Below are 13,322 nucleotides of genomic sequence, written 5' to 3'. Positions count from 1 at the left end.
TTTTTCCACATTTTTTATTTTTTAAATATTTTATATTCAATATCTAACTGTTTATTATGGAATATTCACTATTTACCTCTGTGGTTATATGTTTATGGTTTGAATTCTGATACAGAGGATCAAACACATTTATTACTTTGCTTGCAAAAAGTGCTTTCTTTAACCACTTGCCAACCGCCTAACGCAGATATACTGCAGCAGAATGGCACGGGCAGGAAAAATCACCTACCTGGAATGTGATCTGCCTCCCGCGGGCGGGGGGACACATCGCACCCCCCGGTGCCCGAGGCGGTCGGCTTCGTTAGGGGAGCGATCCAGGCTGAGGGTGAGGCCACTCATTCGTGGCCACCCCCTCGCGATCGCTCCCAATGAATGAAAATCTTTCTCTGCTGCTGTAATGTAAACAGCGGCAGAGGAAGTGATGTCATCTCTGTTCAAGCCGGTCTTTTTGTTCCCGCGCCGAGGAGAGAAGACATCGATGTGAGTTGCACAACACTACACTAACGTTAGAACACACTAGGCACACTTTTCACCCCCCCGATCACCCCCCTGTCACTTTGACACCAACAGCAGTTTTTTTTTGCATTGGTGTCAATTTGTGACAGTTATAAGTGGTAGGGCAGTTAGTGGTAGCCCCCTTTAGGTCTAGGATACCCCCCTAACACCCCCTAATAAAGTTTTAACCCCTTGATCACCCCCCGTCACCAGTGTCACTAAGCAATCGTTTTTCTGATGGCTGTATTAGTGTCACAGGTGACGCTAGTTAGGGAGGCAAGTATATAGGTTCGCCATCAGTGTTTTATAGCGACAGGGACCCCCAAATACTACCTAATAAAGGTTTTAACCCACTGATTGCCCCCTAGTTAACCCTTTCACCAGTGATCACCGTATAACTGTTACGGGTGACGCTGGTTAGTTAGTTTGTTTTTTATAGTTTCAGGGCACCCACCGTTTATTACCTAATAAAGGTTTAACCCCCTAATCGCCCGGCAATGATATAAGTTAAGTTTTAGGGTCAGATGAGGTCTGTGTCGCCCCAGGCAGCGTCAGGTTAGCGCCAGTACTGCTAACACTCACAGCAGCACACACCCCTCCTTAGTGGTATAGTATCTGAACGGATCAATATCTGATCCGATCAGATCTATATTAGCGTCCCTAGCAGTTTAGGGTTCCCAAAAATGTTAGCGGGATCAGTCCAGATACCTGCTAGCACCCACGTTTTACCCCTCGGCCCAGCTCACCCAAGTGCAGTATCGATCGCTGTCACTTACAAAACACTAAACACACATAACTGCAGCGTTCGCAGAGTCAGGCCTGATCCCTGCGATCGCTAACAGTTTTTGTTGGTAGCGTTTTGATACAGTCGCTAACAGTCAGGAGCTTTTTTGCCTGTGAGTCTCACTAGTGTACCACTAAATTTAGAGCCCAAAATGGCAAATCGAAAGTACACTAGTGAAGAGGCCTACACGTTTCTGAGCTTAACAGATAGTGAAGAAGAAGTCACTCATCTGTAAGATTCAGGCTCAGAATACGATCCTGTAGACAACAGCGGCTCCATGACAGATAGCTCTGACGACGGAGTTGTGGTCCCTGCCAAGGTCAGGCATACCAGAACTTGTTCTTCTGTCCTTGATGTGCAAGAACCGCAGGTCCCTCATATGGAGCAGAGCAGTACTAGTGCCTCTATTCCTTCTGGTGAACTGGCAAGCACCAGCGGCCTAGTACACCCTGGTTGTACATCCAGCACTGCAGTAACAATTGGTGACGTGGCGAGTCCCATAAGTGCAGTTCAAGCTGGCGAGGTGGCAAGCACAAGTAGTGTCCCGTTGCACCAAGACGACGAACACAGGCCCGTCGTGCCCATAGTGCCCTTCCTGCTGCATTCGCCAATCCTAATTGGAAACCCACCACTTCTGCAGCACGCATACTTCCCCCATTCACTGGCCAACCCGGCATTCAGGTGGAAACAGTTGATTTTACGTCACTTGATTTTTATTCGCTGTTTTTCACCGAAGATCTCTATAGATCTATTGTGGACCAAAGTAATTTGTACGCTGGTCAACGCTTCGCCACTATTCCCCAGTCCTCCCTTGCCAGAGATTGGAGACAAATTACGGTCTCCGAATTTAAGCTCTTTCTGTGACTTTCCCTCAACATGGGCATACCCAAAAAGAGTGAGTTGAGGTCATATTGGTCCACTGACCCAATTCACCGTATGCCCTTGTTCTCTGCCTCCATGACCAGGGCACGATACGAGCAGATCTTGCGGTTCATGCACTTCAATGACAATGAACTCTGTCGTCCTCGTGGAGACCCTGAATACGATCGGCTCTACAAAATTCAGCCCCTCGTAAACCACTTCAACCAACGTTTTGCAGACTTGTTTACTCCCCATCAAGTTGTCTGTGTTGATGAGTCCCTGATTAAGTTTTCTGGCCGCTTGTCATTCAAACAGTACCTTCCCAGCAAGCGTGCCAGATACGGGGTCAAGATGTATAAGCTCTGTGACAGGGCCACAGGCTATACATGTAGTTTTATGGTTTACGAGGGAAAAGATAGTCACGTAGAGCCGACAAACTGCCCTGACTACATAGGAAGCGCTGGAAAGATTGTGTGGGACTTGGTGTCACCCTTATTTGGAAAGGGGTACCACTTGTACGTGGACAATTATTACACGAGCGTGTCACTTTTTATTCACCTTTTTGATCATCAGATAGGAGCATGTGGCACCGTGCGACCTAATCGCCGGGGCTTTGCCCAGCGGCTTGTAGATTCCCGTCTTAGGCTGGGGGAGAGAGCCTGCTTGCAGTGTAATAATTTGCTCGCTATGAAGTGGAGGGATAATAAGAATGTTTTCGTTCTTACCTTCCTTCATGCAGACATGACGGTCCAAATTACTACGGCGACTGGTGTTGTGGAGAAACCCCTCTGTGTCCACGAATATAACCTTAACATGGGAGGGGTGGACCTCAACGACCAGTTGTTGGCGACATACCTAGTTGCCGTAAGGCCAGACGCTGGTACAAAAAAGTGTCTGTTTATTTATTTCAATTGGCTTTGCTGAACGCTTATATGCTATACAGAGCTTCAGGACAGACTGGATCCTTCCTTAAATTCCAGGAAGAGATCGTCAGAGCCCTTCTGTTTCCATACGGTGCTCCACCTCACCTTCCCCAACCAAATGCAGTAAGTCGGCTGCATGAGAGGCATTTTCTTTATGTCTTCCCGAGTACCCATACCCAACGAGCCCCCCAAAAAAAATTTTGTGTCTGCAGCAAGCGCGCATATAGGCGTGACACCAGCTATTATTGTCCCTCCTGTCCTGACAATCCTGGTCTTTGCATTGGTGAAGGTTTTCAACGCTACCATACACTAGTTGAGTATTAGCGTAGGGTACAGCACTGCACAGACTAGGACACACTTTTACAGGGTCTCCGAAGATGCCATCGCATTTTGAGAGACCCGAACCTGGAAATGGTTACAGTTACAAAAGTTACAGTTACAAAAAAAAAGTGTAAAAAAACAAAAAAATATATAGAATAAAAAAAACAAAAATAGTTGTCGTTTTATTGTTCTTTGTATTCTCTCTCTATTGTTCTGCTCTTTTTTACTGTATTCTATTCTGCAATGTCTTATTGTTATTATGTTTTTATCATGTGTGCTTTATAGGTATGCAATTTTTTTTATACTTTACTGTTTACTGTATTATTGTTAACCATTTTTTTTGTTTTCAGGTGCGCCATTCAGCTGCAGAGCTGATTTATTTATCTTGACAGCAACAGCGTTTGCTCCCACGATACATAAAGCCGTGACTCCAGCGCTGTCGGAGGTGATTTCACCACCACAGTTACACAGTTACATACTTCAGCATATATGCCAAAGCATGGGGGCAGCAGAGGGCGGAGGAGCGATTTGCTCCTAACTTTTGCAGGAGGATGCCCCCATGCTTCGGCATATATATACTTTAGGCACAGGTTGCGTTAAATATTTTATTTTTTACTATTTTTTTTTGTATTTGCTTTGCAGGTATGGTAAGTCTTACTGTTATACTGTAATGTTACTTTGTTTTATTGTTAACCATCATTTGTTTAGCAGGTACGCCATTCAGTTGCAGCGCGGATTTATTTATCTTGACAGCAACAGCGTTTGCTCCCACGATACATAAAGCCGTGACTCCAGCACTGTAGGAAGTGATTTCACCACCACAGTTAAAAAAAGAGCATATATGCCAAAGCATGGGGGCAGCAGGAGCGATTTGCTCCTACCTTTTGGGGCGGATGCCCCATGCTTCGGCATACATATATGGTGCATGTATGCCCAACATTAGAAGTGGGTGGATGAAGGGAGGTATTCTAATGGTGGGAATACCCACCGATCAATCTTTTTTTCGTTCAGCCCACAGGCTGCATGAAAAAAACGTGTACAATATATGCCCAACAAGAACCAGCAACGTACTGGTATGTTGCTGGACTTTGAGTGGTTATATCAGAATGATGCCTGCAGGTTTAGGTATCATCTTGGTATCATTCTTTTCAGCCAGCGGTCGGCTTTCATGTAAAAGCAATCCTAGCGGCTAATTAGCCTCTAGACTGCTTTTACAAGCAGTGGGAGGGAATGCTCCCCCCCCCCACCGTCTTCCATATTTTTCTCTGGCTCTCCTGTCCCAACAGGGAACCTGAGAATGCAGCCGGTGATTCAGCCAGCTGACTATAAAGCTGATCAGAGACCAGAATGGCTTCAAACATCTCTATGGCCTAAGAAACCGGAAGCTACGAGCATTTCATGACTTAGATTTCGCCGGATGTAAACAGCGCCATTGGGAAATTGGGAAAGCATTTTATCACACCGAACTTGGTGTGGTCATATGCTTTGAGGGCAGAGGAGAGATCTAGGGTCTAATAGACCCCAATTTTTTCAAAAAAGAGTACCTGTCACTACCTATTGCTATCATAGGGGATATTTACATTCCCTGAGATAACAATAAAAATGATTTTTAAAAAAAATTCAAGGAACAGTTTAAAAATAAGATGAAAAAGCAAAAAAAAAAAAAAAAAAAAAAAAAAAAAAAGCGCCCCTGTCCCCCCCTGCTCTCTCGCAAAGGTGCACGCAAGCGTCGGTCTGGCATCGAATGTAAACAGCAATTGCACCATGCATGTGAGGTATCACCGCGAAGGTCAGATCGAGGGCAGTAATTTTAGCAGTAGACCACCTCTGTAAATCTAAAATGGTAACCTGTAAAGGCTTTTAAAAATGTATGTAGTTTGTCGCCACTGCACGTTTGTGCGCAATTTTAAAGCATGTCATGTTTGGTATCCATGTACTCGGCCTAAGATCATCTTTTTTATTTCATCAAACATTTGGGCAATAGTGTGTTTTAGTGCATTCAAATTTAAAAAAGTGTTTTTTTCCCAAAAAAATGCGTTTGAAAAATCGCTGCACAAATACTGTGTGAAAATAAAAATGAAACACCCACCATTTTAATCTGTAGGGCATTTGCTTTAAAAAAATATATAATGTTTGTGGGTTCAAAGTAATTTTCTTGCAAAAAAAATTATTTTTCCATGTAAACAAAAAATGTCAGAAAGGACTTGGTCTTCAAGTGGTTAGAAGAGTGGGTGATTTGTGACATAAGCTTCTAAATGTTGTGCATAAAATGCCAGAACAGTTCAAACCCCCCCAAATGGGGTTGGGGAAGTAGACACCCCAAGCTATTTGCTGAGAGGCATGTCGTGTCCATGGAATATTTTATATTGTGACACAAGTTGCAGGAAAAAGACTTTTTTTTTTTTGCACAAAGTTGTGACTAAATTATATATTGCTCAAACATTCCATGGGAATATGTGAAATTACACCCCAAAATACATTCTGTTGCTTATCCTGAGTACTGGGATACCACATATGTGAGACTTTTTGGGAGCCTAGCCGCGTACGAGACCCCAAAAACCAAGCACCGCCTTCAGGCTTTCTAAGGGCGTACATTTTTGATTTCACTCTTCACTGCCTATCATAGTTTCCGAGACCATGGAATGCCCAGGTGGCACAACCCCCCCAAATTACCCTATTTTGGAAAGTAGACAACCCAAGCTATTTGCTGAGAGGTATAGTGAGTATTTTGCAGACCTCACTTTTTGTCACAAAGTTTTGAAAATTGAAAAAAGAAAAAAAAAATTTTTCTTGTCTTTCTTCATTTTCAAAAACAAATGAGAGCTGCAAAATACTCACCATGCCTCTCAGCAAATAGCTTGGGATGTCTACTTTCCAAAATGGAGTAATTTGGAAGGGGTTTGTGCTATCTTGGCATTTTATGGCCTTCAAAACTGTGATAGGTAGTGAGGAATTAATCAAAAATGTATGCCCTTAGAAATCCTGAAGGCGGTGATTGGTTTTCGGGGCCCCGTATGCAGCTAGGCTCCCAAAAAGTCCCACACATGTGGTATCCCTGTACTCAGGAGAATCAGCAGAATGTATTTTGGGGTGCAATTCCACATATGCCCATGGCCTGTGAGCAATATATCATTTAGTGACAACTTTGTGCAAAAAAAAAAAAGTTTGTCATTTTCCTGCAACTTGTGGCAAAATATAAAATATTCCATGGACTCAACATGCCTCTCAGCAAATAGCTTGGGGCGTCTACTTTCCAAAATAGGGTCATTTGGGGGGGTTTTGTGACATCTTGGCATTTTATGGCCTTCAAAACTGTGATAGGTAGTGAGAAGTAAAATCAAAAATTTACACCCTTAGGAATCCTGAAGGCGGTGCTTGGTTTTCGGGGCCCCGTACGCGGCTAGGCTCCCAAAAGGTCCCACATATGTGGTATCCCCATACTCAGGAGAAGCAGCTAAATGTATTTTGGGGTGCAATTCCACATATGCCCATGGCCTGTGTGAGCAATTTATCATTTAGTGACAACTTTTTGTAATTTTTTTTTGTTTTTGTCATTATTCAATCACTTGGGACAAAAAAAAAATAATATTCAATTTCCTTGGGGTGTCTACTTAACAAAATGGGGTCAATTTGGGGGGGTTTTGTACTGCCCTGCCATTTTAGTACCTCAAGAAATGACATAGGCAGTCAAACTAAAAGCTGTGTAAATTCCAGAAAATGTACCCTAGTTTGTAGACGCTATAACTTTTGCGCAAACCAATAAATATACGCTTATTGACTTTTTTTTACCAAAGACATGTGGCCGAATACATTTTGGCCTAAATGTATGACTAAAATTGAGTTTATTGGATTTTTTTTTTATATATCAAAAAGTAGAAAATATTTTTTTTTCAAAATTTTCGGTCTTTTTCCGTTTATAACGCAAAAAATAAAAACCGCAGAGGTGATCAAATACCATCAAAAGAAAGCTCTATTTGTGGGAAGAAAAGGACGCAAATTTCGTTTGGGTACAATATTGCATGACCGCGCAATTAGCAGTTAAAGCGATGCAGTGCCAAATTGTAAAAAGTGCTCTGGTCAGGAAGGGGGTAAATCTTTCCAGGGCTGAAGTGGTTAAACATCCTCTATTCCCACAGGGTGTAACACTTCTAGTTAATTATCATTTTTTGTTTCATTACATGTTTTCTGCATGATTATTGTATGGGTGCAGTTCATCACTTTGACAACCAGAGGGTGTAACACACCTATTCTAATTGTGATTTTTGGCATACATCTTTATTTTTTAGTTTATCACACAACTTTATATTACTAGGAATATTAAATTGCACCATTTGCACACATCTACTAGCTTTGTGACAGGCAGGGGGTACCAGCCTTTACAGCCCTTTCCATCTGTGCAAGGAGCTGAGTCTCCACCTCCTAACATTGGGAGGTCTATAAAACTCCAATGACAACCTTTGTACAGTTCCACACATAATGCTTCAGACTCATCACACTGTCCATCAACTAGGTCCTCTTTTACACTCGCTTTGAGATCACTTCTCACATAGAGACAGACACCACCACCCCTCCGTTTTACCCTGTCTTTCCAAAAGAGAGCACAACCAGGAATATAAATAGCCGAGTCATGAGAAGAATGAAGCCAAGATTCGGCAATACCAATTAGATAATAGTTCTCCTCGTGCACCAGAGCTTGCAAGCCTCTTAGTTTTAGCTTAATGTGTTTTTGTCAATTTTGTATAAAATAAAATTTGTAATATATTTTCATACTGTACCTTTGTGAATGGGTGTTGATTCATTATTGTTTGTGCTATGAAATCCCTCCCACAAGTGATTTTTTGGTTTTGAGTATTTTGGGGATGTTGCACATTAGAACAATGATTATTTCCCTATAAATATGTATCCGTATCACTGCAAAGTTTCAAATAGTAGCCAAGTTGAACTACTAAAAACCTTTGCTGACTGTGCTAAGAAAGCACAAATAGTAGAACAAGTTTGTTACAGTTTCAATGAAAAAAAATGTCATCACAATAAAGCATCTCACATAATATGATAGAATGGTGGGCTAAACCACACTCTACTGGCTGCACAGCCTACTGCAGGTTATTGTCTCCACTATCCACAGCATTACTACAGCTCCCAGCTGACAGGCAAAATTCTTAACCACCTGTAGGATTGCCAGACTCTTCTGCTCACAGCTCTAACGTGAGCTCTCAGTGCAACCCTGTTCTCCCCAGTGCTTAACCACAGACCCTATGTTGCTTGGTCAGACCAGTCAGTACTCCACCATAGTCCCGCCTGTCACAGCAGTCCAGTGGCATTCTCCACCATCTTTTCTTCCCACAAGGGCAGAGTGGAACTCTGCCACACCTCCTTTCAGGCCAAAGGTTCGAAATTCAAAAGCAAGTTAAACACAAATGTAGCACCCCGTCCTAAAATTAGTGTTTTGGCTCTGCTGTACTCAGTGGAGTATTGATTTGTTTTTTTTTTTTGTTCTTTTATCTGGTCAGGTTTCCCTAAGGTCAGTGGTTGATTACTCCAGTCTGCTTCTAGAAAAAGCTTCCAGAAAATAGAGTAGGAAGGTCAAATGCTGAGTTATGAATATTTTCCCCAATTCCTGGGAAAGGGCACCAAAAAGATGGTTGGGGGAAATTATAAATGTTCAGGAGGTCTGTTTAGAGGGATCTTCTTCCTCTCCTGGGAGGGTTATGTTTTTTCCTGGGGCTGCTGCTCCTGGGAGGCAGCCAGTGTGTGTTCTGGTTGCTGTTGGGCCTCAGCAAGTGCTGGGTTTGGGCCTGGAAGAGCTTTGAGTAAAGGAGGGCATTACCTGTGGAATTGGTCTGCAATGCAGTGTGTTGTGGAAGAGAAATAAGCAAAAGCTGTCCCAAGAAATTGTAAATAAAGACATTGGTCTGGGATCTCGGGTGTGCATCTGCTTGAGGGAGCAAGTGCCAAATGTTGCTAAGAGGACTGGAGTTACTCGTATAGATTACTAGATTAACTGTCTACTCCTACCCTCAGCAAAGGCTGCTACTAAAGGATTTTCTGCAGAAAGACTGCCCCCTCCTGTTTGTTGCTAGCGTTTTGGAGTTTTGATGTGTCCTGCACCCTTATCCCTCTCCCGTTCAAGTTTTCTGCAATGAATCCACAAAAATACATCGCCTGGATGGAGCCTGTGTTTGTCAGTGTGCTTGGAACAGTCTGTGGGTTGGCAGCCTCTGTACTATTCTGGGAGAACCTGTGTATTTTCAGAGGCTCCTTTGGGGGAAAGCGCTACACAAATAATCAAAGTTGAAAAAGAAAAAGTTTAAAGGCAGTAACAAATAAGAAACAAAAAGAGATAAGTAGATACAAACCTGTTTTGTTCTATGCACCATTCTACAACTTCCACTTGAAATGAGAGACCATCACAAAATTCTTTTAATATGGAGTCATTGCATATTTCCTAAAAATGACACAAAAATGATTGCAAATGTATTAGGATTTTATATCTGATCATGAAATCTAGTTCTATTGCATTGCATTTGTGAGCAAATCTATCATCGGAATAAAAGAAAATTCTACTACTATGATTGGCATCAAATTTAGCATAACTATGTCCAATACCCCGTTTGCCCATTGAGGCTGTCAAGCATATCAACACAAGCAATAAAGATAAATACACAAAAAATAGAAAAATAAGTCCAGTTTATTACAAAAGAATAGCAATCTATAAAAAAGGGTGTTTACATTGCCCCAGATAATAAATGCTCGTCTACACTTGATTTTAAAACACATTAAAGCGCCTGCTACTTCAACATGCATTTTTTTATGTGTTTTTGATGCTTCTGTGATTTTTTTAAGCTTTAATGAAGCCTGACAGATGCAGTGTGTGCGGATTTTGTATAAATGCCCTGTGTGTTGATTATCAATTTGTTTTAAAGGGGCTCAGAAAAACCCTAGCTTAGTAGTACCCCCCGTTCAGTAATACACCCGCTCAGCAAATCCTCAGCTCATTAGTACCCTCGTACAGCAGATCCCTGCTCAGTAGTACCCCCAGCTCTGCTTATCCCCGGCTCAGTAGTAACCCCCAGCTCTGCTGACCCCCCATTTAGTAGTAACCCACAGCACTGCTGATCCTCCTCCCTCTCTGGTCCTTGCTCACCTCCCACTATACTGCTACTATGCTGCGCACCATGTGTGACATCTGCTAGTTTCTCACACTCAAGTACCTCAACTCTGCTGCTCATCATCCACTATAGCGTTTCCATGTTGCATACCGCATGTAAAATCTGTTAGTTGCTCTGATCCAGTTCAGACCATGGCTCATCTTCCTGCTGTTCCACCCTACACACCAGATGTGACATCTGCACCAGACACTCTCAAGTATATACAGTGCCTTGAAAAAGTATTCATACCCCTTGAAATGTTCCACATTTTGTCATGTTACAACCAAAAACGTAATAGTAAGTTATTGGGATTTTATGTGATAGACCAACACAAAGTGGCACATAATTGTGAAGTGGAAGGAAAACAATAAATGGTTTTCAATTTTTTTTTTTTACAAATAAACATGTGAAAAGTGTGGCGTGCATTTGTATTCAGCCCCCTTTACTCTGTGACCCCAAACTAAAATGTAGTGGAACCAAATGCCTTCAGAAGTCACTTAATTAGTAAATAGAGTTCACCTGTGTGTAATTTAATCTCAGTATAAATACATTCTGTTCTGTGAAGCCCTCAGAGATTTGTTAGAGAACTTTAATGAACAAACAGCATCATGAATACCAAGGAACACACCAAACATGTCAGGGATAAAGTTGTGGGGAAGTTTAAAGCTTGGGATATTTTTTTATAACCTAACCCTGCTTAAAAATCTCACGGAGCATCTCATCTCATTCCTTGCTGGGGCACTGGTGAAACATTTTTTTTTCAGCCCTCAATGTGTTAGACACACTGTACACACTGGATAGGCGTAGCAGAGGTGGGGGGTGTGCCACTTCTATACACTCACCCCGTACATATATCAAACATGACAGGCTGATCTCAAACCTTCGGAACACTCCTACCATCCCCCCTCCTCTCCTCGCAGCTCATTTCCTGAAGCCGACTCTATGCCTCATCCCACGGATGTGATGACAGCTACAGTGATCTGTGTCTCACAGCTCCGTGCGGCTCTGCGCCTGCCAAACGGGGAGATGACCGGTGTCACTGTCCACAGGTACAAATCCCGAGGAGGGGGAAAACATGGGTGGGGGCAGCATGCTGAGGCTACATCATCCAATGATGGGGGAATGTGCCAGGCTCAGACAGCCGGTCGGTAGCTTGTCATCACCAGCAAAGACACTGTTGTGCGGGGGAGGAATGACATCATGCATAATCGATTATGCTGGATACCGCATCGATACCGAATCGGGAAGGGCAGAATCGTGATGCATCGATGTGCCAATCATTTTCAACACCCCTAATCAACACTGTCAAAAGGCTCTCTTATAACTCACAAAAGCGAAGCCATTGGAGCAGAAGGTGACTATCACAGGCATTTATAGATGTGGAGCACAAAGATGTTCATGTTGTGAGCCACATACAGTCACCTCCTGTTCCAATGGCTTCACTTTAACCATTGCACAACTGGTGAATTGCCAAACCAGGTTCATCATATATTTGATTACATTCACAAAGTAAAGAACAAAGCACCTAGATCAAAAAAGTTGAGTTACCACATAGGAGTACCATCATCTCAAATGTCTAGTACAAAGAAAGGCAGGGGGTAGGGAACGGCCGCAGTTAGCTGCTTCTGTCGGCCAGTATCTCGATACCCCATGCAGGGGAGGGAACCCAAAAAAGGGGGGGGGGGGGGACTATTGCGGTACTAGGTATAGCCAAAAATTTTTAGTAAGAATAAGTAAAGAGGAAGATAATCATATAATAAAATTTCATTTTAATTGAGAACATAGTTAAAAAGTTATAACAGTGTCACATACAGTTGTAATTAAAAGCAGAAGCAGTAAATACAACCAAGTGGATTACACCCCATAATGATGGTGGGCACAAATACAGCTTGGGTTCTCGACCGTTTCGCGTTTTTCACCGCTTCCTCAGGAGAGCAATATCTGTGATACAACATATAATGATTGTAATAAATATACAATTCAAGACATACATAGAACATTATTGTTGCAGCAGGATCATTGAGAAGTACAATAAACAAAGAGTAAATACAATTTAAGTACAAAAAGGATGAGCTCACCCGTTCAGTAGTTCTCTGTGGGTGTGTACAGCCCCAAGCAAATCCCCTGCGGCGGACACAGGGGATAGTAAACAGCCTCTATATGGATAACATTGGGTAATAAAATTATATAGGTCAATGGACCAGGAGATCCATAAACAAGAAACAATAAAATAAGGGGGTGCCAATCATGTACCTCTAAGATTGAAACCAGTGTGCACGGGGAAGAACCAAGGAATGGGTGGGGATGGATAAAAGAGGGGAGAAGAAAAAGAAAAGAGAAAGAAAAAAAAGGGGGGGGGGATGGGGAGAGGGGGAAGGGGGGGGGAGAGGGGGAAGGGGGGGGGGAGGGGAGGACGGGAAAAGGAGGGGGGGGGGGGAAAGGGGGGGGGGAAAGGGGGGGGAGGGAAAAGAAGGAGAGGGTAAGGGGGAGGAGGGGGGAGGGGAGGGTGGAGGGGGAAACCGGGGAAAAAGAAGGGGGGGGGAAAAAATGGGGAGGGGGGGAAACGACAAGGGAAGGGGGGGGGGGGGAACGGGGATGGGGAGGACAGAGGAAAAGAGGGAGGAACGACAGTAGGTCAGTAGGAGGAGAACCCACTACTTGAAAGAAATGGGAAAGAAATATTGAGGGGAGAAAGATTGCACACAGATGTAGAGAGTTGGCACTCACCCCCAAGGTATTAATCTGTTACAGACGCATGAGCTGGGATGGATGAGGATAACATAACACAGG

At 43.1% G+C, this 13,322-nt stretch overlaps 1 protein-coding gene across 1 annotated transcript in view; it reads right to left on the bottom strand.

The window, feature by feature from the left end:
- ZFYVE26 (zinc finger FYVE-type containing 26) overlaps positions 1-13,322 on the bottom strand; it is a gene marked incomplete in the record, with an annotated part of 1,901,467 nt that overhangs the window by 1,470,694 nt on the left and 417,451 nt on the right. The window contains 1 exon segment of the mRNA XM_073610828.1: positions 9,741-9,829. Coding sequence (XP_073466929.1) covers positions 9,741-9,829 — 89 coding nt within the window.

This window comes from Aquarana catesbeiana, linkage group LG13 (assembly GCF_042186555.1).
Source record: "Aquarana catesbeiana isolate 2022-GZ linkage group LG13, ASM4218655v1, whole genome shotgun sequence".
Classification (NCBI taxonomy): Eukaryota; Metazoa; Chordata; class Amphibia; order Anura; family Ranidae; genus Aquarana; species Aquarana catesbeiana.
This window is presented reverse-complemented; position numbering and strand designations above follow the sequence as displayed.